The sequence below is a fragment of the Lithobates pipiens genome, unplaced genomic scaffold (assembly GCF_037356315.1).
Source record: "Lithobates pipiens isolate NorthernLeopardFrog02 unplaced genomic scaffold, aLitPip1_a1.2 Scaffold_8, whole genome shotgun sequence".
In the NCBI taxonomy this organism is placed as follows: domain Eukaryota; kingdom Metazoa; phylum Chordata; class Amphibia; order Anura; family Ranidae; genus Lithobates; species Lithobates pipiens.
The window spans coordinates 116468399-116488584 of NW_027507903.1; the positions used below are offsets into that span (position 1 = coordinate 116468399).

General features: G+C 48.0%; 1 protein-coding gene across 5 annotated transcripts in view; it reads right to left on the reverse strand.

The window, feature by feature from the left end:
• BBS4 (Bardet-Biedl syndrome 4) overlaps positions 1-19545 on the reverse strand; it is an 81252-nt gene extending 61707 nt beyond the window's left edge. For 2 of the 5 annotated variants that reach the window (XM_077473071.1, XM_077473070.1), the window contains exons 1-2: positions 19408-19513; positions 15236-15365 (exon numbers count right to left, since the gene is read on the reverse strand). In XM_077473071.1, coding sequence (XP_077329197.1) covers positions 15236-15365; positions 19408-19498 — 221 coding nt within the window. In that variant the 5' untranslated portion in view covers positions 19499-19513. Of the gene's footprint in view, positions 1-15235; positions 15366-19407 lie in introns of all 5 variants that reach the window. The other 3 variants (XM_077473072.1, XM_077473073.1, XM_077473074.1) reach the window with 3 other exon arrangements.
• Between the last annotated feature and the right edge of the window lie 641 nt (positions 19546-20186).

Here is a 20186-nt window from a genome sequence, read left to right on the forward strand (position 1 = left end):
CAGGAAGTTCACTCCCTATATAACCCCTCCTCCTTCCAGGAGCACATTCGTTTTTGCAGCAAAGCAATATACTTAAACCCCAAAAAGAGGGGAGGGACCTCTGTATCTCATGGTGTTCTACAAGAAAAGGATTTTACAGGTAAGCTGTTATAAAAATCCTATTTTCTTTATCGTACATCATGGGACACAGAGCCCTAAGTAATAACTTAATGGGACATCCCATAGTAATGCTACTTGAGGGGGAGGGAGACAATCCGCAGGGTACGCCCAGACTTGAGGACCTATACTGCCGCCTGCAGCACACAACGCACCCGAAGGCAATATCCACATACCGCCTTACATCCAACTGATAATATTTTGTGAATGTATATACTGAAGACCAAATTGCGGCCTTACAGATCTGAGCCATGGAGGCCTGGCGACGCACTGCTAAAGAAGCACTAACCGCCATGGTAGCGTGTGCTTTGACATGAAAAGGGGGAATCTTGCCCCTTAAATTACAAGTCTGAATTATAACTTGCTGAATCCACTTAGCAACAGTCGATTTTCTTAGGATACTCTGGCAGAATAAATAAGACATCTTTCTAATTTGAGCAGTTGTCTTTAAATAGGTTTTCACTGCTCTCACCACATCAAGACAATGTAGTGATTTCTCCACCCTGGAACATGGTTTTGGAAAAAACGATGGCAGGATAATGTCTTGGTTCAGGTGGAAACCTAAGACCACTTTTGGTAAAAAAGACGAGGACGCAAAAACCACTCTGTCCCCATGAATAATCAAATATGGCTCTTTACAAGAAAGAGCAGCCAATTCCAAAACCCTCCTTCCTTGTCAGAAGGACTAAGGGAATACGTTGTATCGGTTCAAATGGCTGTTTTTGTAACACTGACAAAACTAAGTTCAAGTCTCAAGGGTTCAAAGGAGGTTTGACTGGCGGATCAAGCTGCATCACCCCTTGCATAAAACCCCAGACTAAAGAATGTGTAGCAAGCGGTCTTTGAAATAAGACAGATCAAGCTGAGACTTGGCCCTTAATAGTACTCAAGGCCAACTTCATCTCTACCCCTAATTGACCGAGGGTGCCAACCCTTGGATTCACGACAGGAAACATAATCCCTCGAATATATAGTCCTGGAAGCTGGCTTCCTTGCATTAATCAAGGTAGAGGTAACTGACCCGGAAAGCCCACCTTTCTTCAGAATGTGGGTTTTATTAGCCAAGCCATTAAATTTAGCTTTCTTAAGGTAGGATGGAATATCGGCTCCTGTGAGAGTAGGTCTGGCCGTAGTGGGAGGGACCATGGACCCTCCACTGCCATCTTTACGATTTCTGCATACCATGACCTTCTGGGCCATGCTCATGCTACCGGAATTACTGGCTCTCTTTCCAACTTGATCTTGCAAAGAAGTCAAGGCAGCAACTTAATAGGGGGAAATGCACAGATCAGTGAGAACTGGTCCCAAAGGGTCACCAACGCATCTGTTCAGCATGCGAGCGGATCCCTTGTCTTGGACACAAACTTGACTAACTTCATGTTGAATCTGGACACTAGAAGATCTACGTCTGGTGTCCCCCATCTTTGGCAAATAGGCCAAAAAATGTTGGGGTAAAGAGACCACTCCCCCTGGAATAACTGTTGGCAACTCAAGTAGTCTGCCTGACAATTCTCTACTCCAGGAATGAAGACTACCGATAGGCACAGAACATTCCTTTCTGCCCAAGCTAGAATATAGTTCACTTCTCTCTGCGCTGAGAGACTCTTGGTGCCCCCTTGGTGATTGATATAGGCCTCAGCTGTGGCATTGTCGGATTGGACCCTGAAATGACAATCCCATAACTTGGAGGTCCAGGCCTTCAGAGCCAGACGCACTGCCGGAATCTCTAGGCTATTGATGGGCAAGGTTCTTTCGGCTCTTGACCACTGTCCCTGGACAGTTGTCTTCTCTAGTACTGCTCCCCAGGCTGAAAGGCTGGCATCTGTCGTTACCACTTTCCAGATAACAGGTCTAAAGGATTTTCCTTTCAGCAGATTCTGGGTTAGTAACCACCAACTGAGGCTTTGGGACACCCTTGGGGACAGCCACATTGGCAAGTCTAAAGCTTGAATTGTTTTGTTCCAAGTAGACAGGATACTGATTTGCAACAGTCTTGAATGGAACTGGGCATAAGGAACCGCTTCGAATGAAGCCACCATCTTTCCTAGCAACCTCATGCAAAGGCGAATGGAGGGATAGCCTTTTGACCTGACCATCTGCACCAGATCTCTTATGGCGTTAATCTTTGCTTGAGGCAAGAACACCTTTTTCTGGGCTGTGTCTATGATCAGACCCAAGTAATCCAGCCTTTATATTGGTTATAAGGAAGATTTCTCTAGGTTGAGAATCCAACCCAAACTTTCTAGGTAACTGGTTGTAATGCGCATACTTTGTTCTAAACAAGCCACCAACTGGTCTAGTAGCAATAGATTGTTTAAGTACGCCAAGACTGTTATGCCCTGTGCCCTTAACCTGGCTAGAGGTGGGGGCCAAGGCTTTTATAAACACCCGGGGTGCTGTAGCTAGCCCAAAGGGCAAGGCTACAAGCGGCAAATGCTGCTGTTCTACCTCAAACTGCAAAAACCTTTGGTGAGCTGGAAATATAGGAACATGCAGATATGCATCCCTGATGTCGATAGACGCCAGAAGTTCTTCTCCTAGTAGGATAGAAACTACTAACCTGATCGTCTCCATGCGAAAGGAGCGTATCTTCAGGAACTGATTTAGATTCTTTAGATCTAGAATGGGTCTGACATCTCCATTCGGTTTTGGTACTGTGAAGAGGTTTGAATAAAACCCCAAACCATGCTCTTCTGTGGGGATCTGCATGATCACCCCCTGAGCCATTAATCATTCTAGTGCCCAAAACAGAGATTCTTTTCTCTGGATCTTTGGGAACGCTTGACCTCAGGAAACGAGATGGTGGAAAGTCCCGAAATTCCAGCTTGTACCCAGAGTTACCGTGGAGATGACCCATCTGTCCTGAATTTCCCCCTGCCAGACTTCTGAAAACTGCAGAAGTCTTCCCCCACCCTGGGGAAGGGGGGCGTCTCTTCATGATGAGTAACGGCGCCTGCCGAGGAAAAAGCAGATTTTAACAGTGGATCCCTAAGCATTTGTGCATTGTCTACCGGAAAAGTTAGACTTTTATTCACACTGGAAATCTCAGCGTCAACTGCTGGTACCTTCCATTTTTTGGTGAATTTCTCCTCCATGGGATAAATTCCTGAAAATATCTTTGGAGGAAGAAAATGCTTATCTAGGTGATCCCATTCAGCATAAATAAGCTGTTCTAGTAATGCATGGACAGGAAACGCATGCAAAGGCTGTGAAGGTTTTAAAGGAACCCAAGGAAGAAACCGAGCTTTCAGCAGACTCCGTTAGGGGTAGCATGAAAGTAGAACAAACCATCTCCGTAATAGATTGTATTAGCAATTTTTCAGATTGCAAGGCTGAATCACTTTTCTACCGTTGTTTCCTCCGCAGAGAATTCATCGGTTTGTCTTTCCTCCTGATCGGCTGAGGGTAATACCTCATCCTGTGCCCACTGTTCCCCTTGCAAAGGGTCTAAAATGGGGGAATGGTATCTAGCACGCTTCCTATCAATTTGAATAGAGGATGTGATTAAAGCCACTAATCTTCCTTCCAGGCCTTGCAGGGTGGACAAAAAGACATCTTTATGCCTCGTACACATGATCAAACAATCGGGTGGAAAAGTCCGGCAAACTCAAGTCCGCCGGACAATCCCCCCGCGTGTAGCCTCCGGCGGACTTTTTTTACCCGAAAGTACGGTGGACTTAGAAAGTAGTTTTGCACTCCAATCTTCCCGCCGGACTTGCATTTCGGCGGACAATCCGGCCGTGCGTATGCCAGTCAGCCTTACTTTTGAAATGAACGGACTTTTCCAGCCCGGAGAAAAGTCTGCTCATTTTGAGCGCGTCTCCAGGTAGGCGGGGCCCGCAAAGGATGTGTCGCAGGCCCCGCCACCTGGAATGGACTTAAAGGGGAACCCCAACGCGGAAAAAAAATAAAATCGCGTGGGGGTCCCCCCCAGGTCCACATCAGACCCTTGTCCGAGCACGCTACCCGGCCAGGAAAGGGGGGGGATGAGCGAGCGACCCCCTCCTGAGCCGTACCAGGCCGCGTGCCCTCAACATGGGGGGGTGCCTTGGGGAAGGGGGGCCGTGCGGCCCCCCCACCCCAAAGCACCTTGTCCCCATGTTGATGAGGACAAGGGCCTCTTCCCGACAACCCTGGCCATTGGTTGTCGGGGTCTGCGGGCGGGGGGCTTATCGGAATCCAGGAGCCCCTACCCCTACCCATTCACCTGTAAAATAAAGTTAAAAAAAAAAAAAACACAACACACAAGATAAAATAGTTTATTGCACAGCTCCGGGGGTCTTCCGTCTTCGGGGGGTCTTCTCGCCGGACTCCTCCGCTATCTTCTGCTAGCTCTTTTACTAGCGGAGGAGCCCGGCTTTCTTCCTCGCCGCCGCCCTCTACTTCCGACTTCGGGGGTCTTGTCCCCCTCTTCGGTTCTTCTGCCGGGCCACCGCGCCTTCTTCTAGCTCTTTTACAGGCGGTGGCCCGGTCTTCTGTCACCGCTGTCGCCGCCTTCTGTTCTTCTCTTCAGATGTTGCCTCATCGCATCCTCCGCTCACAATGGCACCGACGCAACGCGTGCGGCAACTTAGAGGGCATCGGCGAGGAAGAAAGCCAGGCTCCTCCGCTAGTAAAAGAGCTAGCAGAAGATAGCGGAGGAGTCCGGCGAGAAGACCCCCGAAGATGGAAGACCCCCGGAGCTGTGCAATAAACTATTTTATCTTGTGTGTTGTGTTTTTTTTACTTTATTTTACAGGTGAATGGGTAGGGGTACATTGTACCCCATACTCATTCACATAGGGTGGGGGGCCGGTATGCGGGGGCCCCCTTATTAAAAGGGGGCTCCCGGATTCCGATAAGCCCCCCGCCCGCAGACCCCGACAACCAACAGCCAGGGTTGTCGGGAAGAGGCCCTTGTCCTCATCAACATGGGGATAAGGTGCTTTGGGGTGGGGGGCCGCCTGGCCCCCCCTTCCCCAAGGCACCCCCCATGTTGAGGGCACGCGGCCTGGTATGGCTCAGGAGGGGGGGAGCGCTCGCTCGTCCCCCCCTTTCCTGGCCGGCCGGGTAGCGTGCTCGGACAAGGGTCTGATGTGGACCTGGGGGGACCCCCACGCCGATTTGTTCGGCGTTGGGGTTCCCCTTTAAGTCCATACCAGGTGGCGGGGCCAGCGGCGCATCTTTCGCGGGCCCCGCCTACCTAGAGACGTGCTCAAAATGAGCGGACTTTCCTCCGCGTGTGTGGGCGAGTCCGTTCATTTCAAAAGTACGCCGTATTAGTCCGCTGAAAAAGTGCCGTGTGTGGGCAAGTAGCCCGTTCGGAAAGTCCGGCGGACAGATAGTCCGCTACGTGTGTACGCGGCATTAGTCACGTATACAGTGGCTGAGATGTGAGAAGCAGCTGCACCATCAATTTGTTCCAATGGCTCACTCTGGCTGGCCATAAGTGGTATTTCAGACGAGGATGACAGCGTGCGACAGGAATTCCTAATGCCTTGTGGTGAAACCTTTAGTTTTTTGTTTTTTGTGGTGTCCTTTTTGGTATGGATAGTCCTAAGCTCAAAATCAGAGGTAATATTAAATTGCACTACTTGCTGAAAATAGTCATGACAGAATGATGCCGCTATTAAATTCAGCCTAGTGCTGGAAAAAAACAATGTCCTTCCTGTATCAGGAATGCCAGTTGCAACTCATATGTGCCCCACCGCTCCTGTGTCCCCGTGTGCAGCCTGCTTGCTTCTCATTGCTATCAGCAGAGGAGAGACTGCTCCAGCTGATTGTTTAAGCCTGTTTGTTTTCTGTGCATCCTCAAGGACGTTACACGGCGCCGTGCCTAGGCCCCGCCCCCTTCAAAAACCCACTCCCCTCCTTTTGTTTTGAAAAAAATATGCCTGAGCTAGCACGCGGGCAGCTTTCGGTTCCACAGACCCAACACGAGGGAGGGAGGGAGAGCCCTGTCACCAGCAGTCTGAGCAAAACCTCGGGACCTCTGCACCCCTGTGGTGGTGGTGGGGGGGTAATGCAAGGAGGGGCACGCCAATGATGTTCCCCTAACCCTACGGTCCCTTCAGGGGGGAGAAAAAAGCATTTGGCAGATCTCTTACTGGAGAGGAATCCCCCTGCGCAAGCTGCTACGACCACACACAGACTGACACTGAGCTTACAGTGAAGACAACAGATTAAAGCAGTAGTAAACCCGCACTTTTTTTTTTTTAAACAAAAAAACTTACTAGCTAATTATGAAATACTTCTCTTAGAATGAGGCGCCGGTATCTCACCCGATCCACGCCGAGGGTGCTGACATGTTGCCTCGGCATGCCTTCCGGGTTTCACGCTTCAGCGCTGTGGGTGGCTGAACCCACGATATGTCACTCCTGCGCATGCATGTAGGAGTATTTTTCCCAGCAAGGTCTGGCAGTTCTGCCGAACCTTCAGCCAGGCCTTAACAGCTCATGTGCCGAATGACGTCAGCGGCTGCATGAACAGTAAACATCTCCTAAACCGTACAGGTTTAGACGATATTAATTTTACCTACAGGTAAGCCTTATTTTAGGCTTACCTTTAGGTAAATGTTCAAATAAAGACTATACAACCACTTTAAGGTATGTGCATAGACTCCCTCTAGTGGAGATGTACAGCATGACAACATTCTTTCCCTTAAAGAAAAATAAATAGGTGGACTTTTTAGTTCCTACGTTTCTTGCCTTACCTTATCCCCACTGCAGGATTTGCTGAATTAACAGTCAATCCAACCTTCACCCATCATGGTTGGCTGCAGTTAGTAAGCCTTGAAGGACAAGGTCCCTTTCTATCGGGGTTCCACTCCCTTGGACCTGTAAAAAGCACCCCCCCCTCCGGAAAAGCTTTTAGGTAATGTAGCATGACCAAAGCCCTGGGTCCCGAGGTCCAGCCCTGCAAAGAGAGGCTTAACAGGCAAAACCTTGTGCTTCGGATACGAGGCCCGGGTACCATCCACTTTGGCCTCAGTGGCACTTTGGATTGATCCGGTCTGTGGAGGCTATTTAAATCCAGCATGGATCCCTCCTGGAGCTCCTCAGAGCATTTTCACTCGAGACCAACACCTTAGACACTGGTGAAAAAACTGTTGTGCTCCTGGTAGGAGGAGGGGTTATATAGGGAATGAACTTCCTGGATTCTGCATACCAGTGTCCATCACCTGAAGGTGCCTATATACCCAATAAGTTATTACTTAGGGCTCTGTGTCCCATGATGTACGATAAAGAAAGGAGGTTCTACAAAGTATCGACTATACAAATGTAAGCTACACTTTTCACATAAACAAATTTGAAAACCATTTATCATTTTCCTTCCACTTCACAATTATGTGCCACTTTGTGTTGGTCTATCACATAAAATCCCAATAAAATATATTTACATTTTTGGTTGTAACATGACAAAATGTGGAAAATTAAGGGGTAGGAATACTTTTTTAAGGCACTGTATGCAAGGGGCGTGTATATGTGCAACTGTGGGGTGGGGAATGCCTCCAACACCTAAGATTGGCTGTCGGCTTTTTTTTTTTTTTTTTTTTTAATAAATGTTTATTAAAGATAAACAACAAACATATACTGTTAAATCCACATACAGCACCCAGTCCCATACACCAGGGGACAGGATTAGTAATTAGCAAGAGATAATGAGCAAAGAACACAGTCCTGATTCAAGGACCGGGTATCATGTTGTCTATCACAGAAACGGAGAAATAACAGAGAAAGGCAAGAGAGTGTAAAAAGGGGGGGGAAGATAAGAAGAGGAGGGTCAAGGAGGGGAGAGAGAGGGTGGGGGTACGGTGGCTCGCGTGGTGACATATAGAGGCTTAGTTTGCGCTGCTCAGTGGGGCTGCGCTAAGATATCTGCGTAGAATGTAGTGGAGGTAAATTCTCTCCAACAAGACCAAGTCAAGAGGGTTTTTTGCGAGGAATGTTTATTGGCATGAGTAATGTCCTCCATGAGGTGAACTGCCTCGATTTTACGCATCCAACTTTTCAGTGACGGTATCTTTGATTGGCCCCACAGGGCGGGTATCAGTGCCTTAGCTGTGTTCAGCAGGTGTGGGATGATAGAGCGTTTGTATCGGCCCACAGGGTCTGTAGTAGCATGGAAGAGAATGGTCCAGGGTTCATCAGGGAGGAGGGTGCCAGAAATACGTTGAATAATTTGGATGACATTCGACCAGAACGGCTTGATAATGGGGCATGACCACCATATGTGTGCATGAGTCGCCCGGAACCCGCAATTCCTCCAGCATAGCGGGGAGTTGTCAGGGAACATCCTGTGCAACTTCACCGGGGTGTAGTGCCATCTGGTGAGCAATTTGTAGTTAACCTCAGCTATTTGTGAGGCGATGGACGAGACCTGGGTTAGTTGTAGCACCTTCCGCTTTTGTAGGTCAGTAAGGTTGGTACCTAAATCTTTCTCCCATGAGGTCAGAAAGGACGGGAATGAGTTGTGGAGGAGACTGTTGAGGGCCTTATAGAACAAAGAAATGCACTGCAAGGGAGGATCCTTGGGGTAAAACACTACCTCGATTTCATTTAGAGCCTCGGAGCCTCTCAGTGGCCGGGGCAGGGCCCGCAGGAAACACTGTAATTGAACGTACCTCCACTTGTCCAGGAATGTAATTGGCTTGGCGCCGAGTATTTCCGACAAAGGTTTAGGGGCAGCGTTCCGGAGGACCTGGTGCAGCATCAGGGACCCATCAGAGGACCAGGCATGAAAGCCTGGATCTAGTAGGCCTGGTAGAAAATATCGGTGGTGGAGAAGTGGCATTAGAGGGGAGTTGTAAGACCAGGAGAACCGTTTGTGTAAGTAATCCCAAATAGCAAAGGTGGAGGAAGTGAGCGAGGAGGTTTCAGTGCCGAGATGTCTGTGAACACGAGGGATCCACGGTGCAACCCTGAGGTCTGCCCCAGATAAAAAGTGTTCCATGGCCACCCACAGCTTGGTGTTAACCGCGTACTTCCAATTTGCTATCCTGGTGAGTATAATTGCATGGTAATACATCCTAAAGTTCGGTAGGGCCAGGCCCCCAGCATCTTTGGCACGGTATAAAATGTCCCTAGATACCCTGGGATGGCTGTTCCTCCAAACATAGCGGGAGATCATGGTCTGCAGTGTTGTAAAAAAACCTATGGGTACCCCCATGGGGATCATTTGGAATAGGAATAAGACTCTGGGCAGTATGTTCATTTTAACAACGTTAACCCTCCCTAGCCAGGAGTGTGAGAGGTTCTTCCATTTTCTCAGGTCCTCTCTGATATTGTTAAGTAGTGGGAGGTAGTTATATTGAAAAAGGGAGTGAATATTTGGTGTAAGGTTGATTCCTAGATATTTCATATGACGCTGAACCCATGTAAAAGGAAAGAGGGGTCGCAGTAGATCTGCTTCTCGTCTGGGGAGATTAATGTTTAGAATTTCCGATTTCGAAAAATTAATTTTAAAGTTGGAGAGGGTTTGGTAGGTAGAGAGGGCCGACATCAGATTAGGCAGGGAAATACGGGGCTTCTGGACAAAAAATAAAATATCATCAGCATACGCTGCATATTTATGGGTCGTGGGACCTACCTGAACACCATGGATATTAACGTTATGCCTAATTGTGGACAGGAAGGGTTCGAGGGTGAGAGCAAATAGGAGCGGGGATAAGGGGCAGCCCTGTCTAGTCCCATTGTGCAGAGAGAACGAGTCACTCAGAGAGCCATTTATGCGGACACGAGCTGTAGGAGTGGAGTAAAGTGAGGTTATACGGTAGAACATTTTAGGGCCAAGACCTAGGTGATGCAGGGTCGTTTTGAGGTAATCCCAGTCCACCCTATCGAACGCCTTTTCTGCATCTGTAGAAACAAGTAGGGTGGGCTGGGAGCACCGTCGGACATACTGAATCAGGGAAATTGTCCGGAGGGAATTATCCCTGGCTTCTCTACCAGGTATGAAGCCAGTCTGATCCTTAGAAATCCAGCTAGGTATCAAGGGAAGTAGCCGATTAGCCAGGACCTTGGAGTATAACTTGACATCTACGTTAAGGAGGGAGATCGGCCGGTAGCTGCTGCATGCTGTGGGGTCTTTGCCTGGTTTAGGTATGACTGTTATGTGGGCCGCGAGAGATTCCGTGCGCAGACAGGAGTTGCGAGATATAGAGTTGGCGTAAGCCGTGAGATGGGGGAGTAGGATATCACGAAACGTGTTATAATAGCAGACAGTGTATCCGTCAGGGCCGGGGGCCTTTCCCGTGGGGGACGACTTTAGAGCTGCCCGGAATTCCTCCACCGTAAGGTCCTCTTCTAGGGCCTGAAGTGCGGAAGCGGGTAGCTCGGGCAGATTGGCCTCTCTTAAATATGCCTGTATGCGATAGCGTTTTTCCCCCCGGAGCGAGCGAGGCCGTCGAGCCCTGTACATTATACAAATCCGCATAGTAATCGCGAAACGCCGCGGCTATGTGGGGAGTAGCATGCACCAAAGTGCCATTGGGAAGTTTTAGTTTGGGGATGAAAGACCTGGTTTGTGTCGCCTTGAGGGATCTTGCCAGACGCCTACCGGGTTTATTTCCCCACTCATACATAGACTGAGCGAGGCGTCGGAATTTCCTGCTAGTGTCCAGGTCAAGGAGGGTTTTCAATTCCTCCCGTTTCTGGGTGAGGGCTTGTAAATGAGCCATGTGCAGGGTAAGTTTATGCTGCTTGTCTAACTCTTCAATCTGACCAATGACCTGCTCAATCTGCCGACCATGCTCCCTCTTCTTCCTAGAGCCCAGTTCAATGAGTCGTCCCCGCATGGCAGCCTTGTGAGCTTCCCATACAACCGAGGGGGAGGACTCAAGAGAAGTATTTTCGGCGAAATACTGTTTCATGTGCGAGGCTAACTCAGAAACGTCAGCCTCGGTAGAGAGGAGAGAGTCATTGAGCTTCCAATTATTGGAGCGTTGTGCTAAGGAGGGCATGGTCAGGCACATTGATACCGGCGCATGATCAGATATAGTGGCTGTACCTATATGAGCGGACTGCAGAAGTTGGAGATGATGGTGATCTAAAAAGATATTGTCAATGCGCGAGTATGATTGGTGCGTTTTAGAAAAGTGAGAGTAATCCCTGTCTTTGGGGTGCAGTATACGCCAAACATCGATCAGTTGTAGTTCGATGAGCCTACGTTTAAGTGCGGATAGTCTTTTAAATGGAATGTGAGAGCGGCCTTGGGAGGTGTCCATGCTGGGGTCAAGAGGTATATTAATGTCACCCGCTAGGATAGTTAAACCCTCGGCAAAGTGGGCTAATTTGGAGAGAACCTGAGAAAGGAAGGCAGGTTGGTGCCTGTTAGGGCAATACACGTTAGCCAAGGTGCAGCGTGCATTGCCCAAAAATCCCTTTAAAAAAATATATCGACCATGATCATCCGCTAGCATTTCAACAAGACGGAAGGGGACACTGCTGCTGAAGCCTATGGCCACTCCCTTTGCTTTATTCGTATCTGACAGACTGTAGTACCATTGCGGAAATTGGGGGGAGGTCAACTTGACCGGTGTGGTATGTGTCAAGTGCGTCTCTTGAAGAAAGGCAATTGAGCATGCAATCTTTTTCAATTCACGGGTAATTTGGTGTCTTTTTGCGGCAACATGTAGGCCCCTCACATTATATGAGGATATTTTTATTGAGGCCATAGCATCAGCAGAGTGTCACCTCTAGGCTTAAATTTCCACGCAAGCCACCAGAGGGGGGAGTAAGAGAGGAGGGAGAAGACAGGGGGAGGAAAGAGAAACTGAAGTAGAAAAGAGAACCTGAAGCGTTTAAGAATCATGTCTAACGTAAAACCATTGGGAACAGTCAGTATGTCACGCAGCAAGCTGCCGTGATCCCTCAGGGGAAGGGGAGAGCAGGCGGCAACCCCGTCCTCAAACCAGGAATCGGGGGCCAAAAGAGGAATGCCAGCCGCTCTCCTCAACCCCAAAAGGGGGGGGAGGGTAGGGGGTTTACTGAGCGAGAGGCACATGGGAGCAATGTGCCCCGCCAGCGTTCAGCAAAGCGAACCGTAGGTAGAGAACATGAAAATACCAATACTAAACATGTATAATTGCAGCCACCAAAACCTTCGTCTGCCATAAAGAACCGGTGAGCCTAGCAAACAGGTAGGAACATACATAACAAAAAAAAAAGAAAGAAAGGGGGGGTAAAATAAAATAAATAACAATGATAAATGAAGAAATACAAAAACCCCCCCCTGAAAACACCACGGACCCCTGCTAGGTGAAGTGCTCAATGTCCACTAATGCGGTGCCAAGCAGTAAAACCATAAGGGGTTGTGGGCCCGCTCACAACAGGTAGGCATGTGTATGCAAAACAAGGGCTATGAACGTCAAGGGGTATTGAACAAGTGATCCGGATCGAGGGATGCAAAAGGCAGGTATCTTCATCATTCACCTGTTCTTTTGTGCAGATCCTGGAAGGGACGTGCGTCGTTTTTTTGACGGGGTCCTCCGCCATTGAGGGTCCAAAGTGGCGGAGAATTGGGGGACGTGGGCTTGCCATCCTGGGAGATCAACTTGCGGCAAACTGAGGTCCTTCAGGAACGCGGGCAGGTCCTCTGGAAACCGTAAGGTGTGGGTGCGACCGTTTTTGGTGGCAATGAGGCAGGCTGGGAACCCCCATCTGTAATTGATCCCATCAGCGCGAAGGAGATCCAGCAGGGGTTTGAGGGCTCTGCGACGGTCAAGCGTGTCCTTAGAGAGGTCTGGGAAAATGCTTATGGTGGCCCCATCAAAGTCTATGGTAGGTGTACTCCGCATTTTGAGCATTACTGCATTTTTATCGGAGAAATAATGAAGGCGGCATATGACGTCCCGCGGTTGGTCCGATGAGAAATTGCGAGGGCGAAGGGCTTGGTGCACACGGTCGAACCGCAGGGGTGCCGTAACCGGGTTACCCAGGATCGTATTAAGGATGCCTCGGATCGACGGTTCAAGATCGTTGTCTCCAGTGGCTTCTGGGAGACCCCGTAGTCGTAGATTATTCCTGCGATTCCGGTTCTCGAGGTCCTCCAGCTTGTAGGATGAGGCCCTCTGAGCAAACGCCAGTTGCGTAACCGTCTCTTGCAACTCTTTAATAGCCGAGGCTTGCGAGTCCTGCCGGAGCTCAGTCTCCTCCACCCTATCCAGAATGTGCGCCATATCTGCTCTGACTTCGGTGATCTCCTTCTTTATAGCTTTTTCCAGGCCATGGAACATCCCCGCCAGCTCCTTCTTAAGGCCGCTGACCAAGGTTGACATGTCGGAGCCTCCAGGGGACTCAGGGTCTTCCATAGGCTCAGAGCAGTAGGAGGAGGCCGGTGAGCTTTCCCGGACAGAGGCAACAAGTGAGGAGGGGGAGAAGGTGCGTTTAGGTGTTCTGGCGTGGTTATCCCGTTCGCCCGACCCCGATTTCCCAGCGGCGAGGTAATGCTGTATCGATCCGGAGCCCGAATGGGTTAATATTGGCCCCTTTCCAGATCCTTTGTTAGTTGTGGAACGAGATCTAGGTTTCTTAGATGGCATAATTGTGGCGGTGAAGCTGAACGCTGGACGGGGCTCAGGGTCATGCAAAGTTAATTAAGCATAGCATATGAGGCTTGTCAGAGTCATTAACCGTTGATGTGAGGGACACTGAGATTGTAGTGTACCTATCAGGTCGCAGACAGGTGGAGCCCTGGAGGTCACTGTGGGGAGCCTCGCGGCAAGCCAGAAGGGTGTGCGGAGGGGGTCCGGGCTTTCCAGCGGGGGGGACCTCGACGTGGCCACAGTGGGGAGACGGGGGTGTGCTGAGGAGCCCCGAGACCTTGCCTAACTGTCCCTAGGCTTCAGGCAGCCACTCAGGCCTCTGGTGTTGGGAGATGGCTCTGGCAGGGTCAGCGGGGTAATGATTGCCGGGTGGAGGCAGGCACAGGGAGATCTGGCCCTCGGGGAGTGTATAGGGTGGCACAGCAGACCGATTCAGCACTCACCCCTATGTTGGGCACTGAGGCCTACTCAAGATGGCGGCCGTCCGTCCTCTTCCGCGGCTCGTGCGGCTGGGATCCGTAAATGCCTCGGGTGCAGGGAGGCTCCTGGCAACGTCCAGGGTCCCCGGGATAGCGGTGCTGTCGGATCGGTTCCCGTCAGACGGTCGCGGCCTCCAGAAAGGCGCCCGCGGCGAGTAGGCCGCAAGATGGCGGCGATCCGCGATTCCGGACCGGGCCGCGCGAACGGAGCAGAAATCAGCAAAAATACCGCCGCGGTCCCCTCCCGCGGCGGGTCCACTCTCTCCAGCTGTCAGTGCCAACTCGTTGGAGCCACTCAGGGCGGTGGATGGCTCGGGATTTGCGGACGGTGGAGCGGAGCTCTGTCTCCACACGTCCTCTCAGCTTCACGTTCGGCCGGCTGTCGGCTTTAACAGCTTCCTAGTGGGATTGCTCGGGCAGGTTCGGACTCATGTTTGAACATGCCTGAGCTCATTACCAGTGACAGCATAAGAGGAAAAAACTCAGAAGATGCAATCTCCTTTAGATTCACTATACAATCTTTATACCATCAACTTTTGAATGACCAATCAATTTGTATCAGGCAGGCCCTTGCACTAGATAGCTGATGGTAGATTCTAAAGAATTAATCAGATTGTATAGTGTATGGTCAGTAGCGATGAGTTTAGTCGTGATGGGATCCTAATCCAAACTCACATGAGTGAGCCCGCCAGGAAGCTGTTTGCACTGGGCCAATCATCTGCAACAGGGGCATTCCCTGCCATACAGCCACATGTATAAATGTAAAAAAAAGTGGGGGGAGTGGTTGATATGGGGCTGTGGGTCAGAAGATTAGCCCAATGCAGGGACAGCTACCTGGTAGGCTTAAACTAGGATCCAATCATGCCTGAACTCATCACTACTGACCGTATGTTACACAATCTGATTGTACAATCTTCTTTACATCGACCAACTACGTAAAGCAATGGCTTGTTTGATTTTATATGATTTTTTATGATTTGTTTAGCTTGGGTAAACTTAAAGTGGAAAAATCTCTAACTATAACTAGTCTTAAAAACATCCCCTCCTCCTACCCGTTCTGCCTATTCTGTATACTTACCCATTTCCAATACTGTCTGATACTGTCATGTGATCCTGCAGCTCTGTGTAGGGGTTGCTTGACAGCAGCTGTAAATTCCAGGAGCCATAGGATGTCACCCATAGGCTATCATGTCCCAGGGGAGCTGGAGCTGCGGAATCACATGACCAGAACTAATAATAGGCAAATACACACATCTTTTTTTTTTATACAGGTTAGTCAGAATATGAGGGAACATTTTCAAGAATATTTATAGTAAGGGTTTCCATCCACATTAAAGGAGATTGTGCAATCAGATTGTAGTGTGCATGGGTGCCCTAAAGGGACCCAGGATAAGAATAAAAACCTAATAGGAGTTTTAATTTTAACCAAAACAAAGAAAAAGTTTTGGCTGAACATAAAACTTTAAAGAAGAAGTTTGGGGTTAAAAAAAAAACAACAACAACAACCACCTACTCACCTCTATGCTGCAGCTGTCTCCCATCAGCTCTAAGATCGAGAACGGAGAGATCACATGACGGCAGATTGCTCAGTTCTCAGTCTGCTCGGAGCAGAGAGCAGTGACTGTCAGTCACCACTCTCTGCTCCTCCAGCCCTCATTGGAGTGTTGGGCTGGGGAAGAGGCGGGTGGAGCAAGCTTTGGCTCTCAGCTGCACACTAAAAGCTGAAGGCAGTTGTTAACCAGACAGCTGGGTCGATCTCGACAATGTGGTCAGGATCGTTCCAGAGTCTGGAGAAGTTTTGTCACAGCTGACAGAAGATTTTAGCCAACTCTGATTCTGAGTGACAGGAGAGCAAACGTAAGTGCACTCCTGCGATCCAGAAGAGAAGGCCCAAAGAACTTTGCTCATACGTAAACTTGTTTTTTTTACCTACAGCTAAGCGTATAATAACGCTTACCTGTAGGTAAAATGAATATATCCTACATGTGCACTGTTTAGGAGATATTCTAGCAAGTTTTTAGCCAGTGATGTCACTGGTGCATGCGTTCTAAAAGAATGGCATACCCATGCTGTTTCTTCAGAGCTGTGTGACGCGGGAGTGAGGTCATTGAGATGCTGCCAGATGGCCGCAGTCACTGAACCCAGAAGGAAGACCAGGTGAAGATGGAAGCCTCTGCAGCGCTTCATTTTAAGGTAAGTCTTTCATAATGTGCTAGTATGCGGTGCATACTAGCGCGTTATGATATTGCCTTGCAAAAAAAAAAAATTAAAGTGCTTGTTAAGCCACTCTGTTATCTTTACACAAACTTCCCTGTTTGCTAATGACAAGTGTCCCAATATCTGTGCTTTATAAATAAAATGCCATTCTAGGCAGCCGGTCAGGTGAGTGCCAAGTGGCACTCTGAAATCAGGTAGAGAACGGCATTTTATTTATAAAGCACAGATACTGGGACACTTGTCATTAGCAAACAGGGAAGTTTGTGTGAAAATGTAAGAGTAAATTTAGCAGCAGGAGGGAAGAGGAGGGCACTTGTAAGAGCTGACATGCGGGGAGGGGAGAGAGCAGACAGGAGAGCTGCGGGTGACAGAGGCACGTAAACTGAGTGTCAGGGATCAGCAGCCATGATAAACCGTGGTCAGTTTACGGGGGGGGGGGGGGGGGCAGAACCAGGCAGGATCAGCCAGGTATTTCAGGTGATACAGGGGGCCAAATTACATAGCACATGCACAGTATAACAAGCTTTAATAGGAACAGGCACAAGTTTTTGTTTTTTTTATAGGTAACAAACACTTTAAGTCCTGCTAGATCACTTCAGGCTGGCCCTTAATGCAGGTGTAGCTATGTAAAATATTAAAAATAGATGCCAGATGCCTATGCTGTTTGCAATCCAGTAATACACGGTCTCACCCTGCTCTGTATATGCTCAGTTGCTCTACAATTTTAGTCACTGCTGAATTTGTAGAGGCGAATCTGCTGACATCTTTAAAGCGGAATTAACCACTTGCCTACTGGGCACTTATACCTCCTTCCTAACCAGGCCAATTTTCAGCTTTCGGTGCTCTCACATTTTGAATGACAATTACTCAGTCATACAACACTGTACACATATGACATTTTAGTCCTTTTTTTCCACACAAATAGAGCTTTCTTTTGGTGGAAATCACCTCTGGAGTTTTTTATTTATTGCGCTATGAATAAAAAATAAAAAAAAAAGACCAAAAATGTTATTTAAAAAAATGCATTTTCTTAGTTTCTGTTATAAAATTTAGCAAATTAGTAATTTAAAAAAATAATTTAATTGATCACCCCTGATGTACAAGCCATTCCAAGGTATTTAGCAAGAGGCACGTTGAGTTTTTTTCACACTATAATTTTTGTTCCACAATTCTTTGAAAAATTAAGATTTTTATTTTATTTTTTTCACAAAATTGTCATATTAACAACAGGTTGTTTTTGTCACATGGTATATGCATACTTCCAGTTACACCCCAAAAATACATTCTACTACTCTTCCTGAGTATGATGATATCACATGTTCGAGAGTTTTACACAGCCTGGCCACATACAGTGGCCCAACCTGCAGGGAGTGCCATCAGGTGTTCTAGGGACATACATTTACACATTTAATTTCCTGATAACTTATCAGGAACTGAGCACTTACCGATGGGCACTGTATTGGCACTAATGGGCATTTTAGTGGCACTGTGGTGGTACAGATGTGCACTGATGGGATTGTATATGGCACAACTTGGACTGTATATGGCACAAATGGGGCACCAATATGGCACAGATGGGGCACTGCTCAGCACTTGCACAAGAAAAAAAAAAAACCTCAAGCAGCCCAACGCTGCAGCTTCACCCTCCTCTGCTCACAGGATCAGTGTGAGCAGCAAAGAGAACCGGACATGACATCAGTTTGTTTACATTTATTGCTCTGTCATTGGACTGAGTGATCACGTGGTATGTCATTGACCCTTTACAGTGATCCATGACGTGCCAGGTCCCCGTGAACCTGGCAAGTATGGACAGCCCCTTGTGTGCGGAGTTATCCAACCGTGCTGTAGCCGTCATTTGGCTATGGCCTGGTCGGTAAGCCTCCTATCCTTTACAGCCAAGGAAGCTGCTGCAGTTTGATCTGCAACTGCCATCGTACTGCACATGTGAGTTATGACACCGGCCATTTGATGGCTTGACAGATTGGTTGAGGACACAAGCACAGATGAAAGCAAATCATGGCATTCCAGGAATGTACCTGTTTTTTTAAACCAGTATATCAATGGGTTTAATTCCGCTTTATGATTTACTGCTGTTCAGGGTCTCTGAGCTTCAGCAAAATGGCAGCCTCCAGGAAGAAGAAACAGAAGCAATGCTGGAGGCAATTTACAGCACACACTAATTTTGGTAGCAAAATTATTAATGTGGAATATATGTTCCTTGCTAAAGAACATTATTTCTTATCAAGTTTTTATGGGTAAAGGTCTGCTTTAAAGACACGTTCACATTAGGCAATGTGGAATCCCTGGCAGAATCACCACAATGCGCATAAGGCATTGAAGTGAATGGGCAGCCCTACGTGCAAAAAAAAAAAAAAAACACGGAACCGCCTGTAAATTGCACTTTTAAAATTGCAAGCAGGAGCGCTCGTTCCACAATGCGATATGTGAATGGGCGAAGTATGGAAGGACAGCAGCCTGCGTCTATGGCAGTATTTCTCAACTGTAGTCCTCAAGGTGCCCCAACAGGTCATGTTTTCAGGATTTCCCTCAGATGAAACAGATGTGGTAATTACTAAGGCAGTGACACTGATCAAATCACCTGTGCAAAATAATGGTGAGCATGAAAACATGACCCGTTGGGGCGCCTTGAGGACTGGAGGTGAAAAATACTGGTCCGTGGAACGCTCCCCAGGTCAGCTTGTGCGGAGGGATCGGAGTAGGGATTAGTGTAATCAGAGCTGACCTCCCCATAATCCGCACATTGTATGTATAGCAACCACATACATCCTGTCTATTAGTCATTTACTGTACATGAAGTCTTCTAGATTTCACTGACCAACACAACACACTCCTTCTAATAACATCAACTCCTCCTCCTTCTCCATCCCCTCCCTACTACTACTACTATACACCACAACCCGCTTTCCCCACCATTACTGGAGTGTACTATATTCCACAGATCTCTGCAGGGGCATCCTACACCCGCTCCCCCCTTCTACAAACAGGGCTGCATAGGGGGGCGATCTAGATTACCGTCTTTAGCGAATCCTCCGCCATCATTATCAGGATAAAGTAGCGGTTTAGTCTCCAAGGTAACTAAAGGCACATCACTTCCGGTGTGCATGGTTTGAAAGATCCCTCCGGGAACATAGTGTTCTGTGGAGATGTTCCTTAGCACTGAGCGGCGCTGCTCATCACGTGAACCGTTCTGTCAGTCACATGGCTCAGCAGAAGCAGGCTGGGTTCTTCCAGACACACATCTGACTTTTTAATTTTTATTTCTATTACAGGAAACTAATTTATTATTGAAGACAAATGTCACCTTCATACTAGCAGTTAGCTGAAAGTGAGCTTGTATGTAACACTGAAGAAAACTTATATTGAGGAGAAAATATGGAGGCTGCCATTGCTGAGCTTCCGTTCTTAAAGCGGAAACTCTCCCACTCTGATGCTTCTTTTCATTTAGTCCCTTATAATAAGTAATTATCAAACTATAGCCACTGTAATCCAGCCCAAATTGCATATTACTTACTGTTTAAAGAAACTTTAACCACTTGCCTACTGGGCACTTAAACACCCCTCGTGACCAGACCAATTTTCAGCTTTTTGGTGCTCACACATTTTGAATGACAATTACTCAGTCATGCAACACTGTACCTAAATTAATTTTTTGTCCTTTTTTTCCCACAAATAGAACTTTCTTTTGGTGGTATTTGATCACCTCTGGGTTTTTTATTTTTTGCGCTATGAATGAAAAAAGACCGAAAAATTTTCTGTGATAAAATTTTGCAAATTATTATTTTTTTCATGAA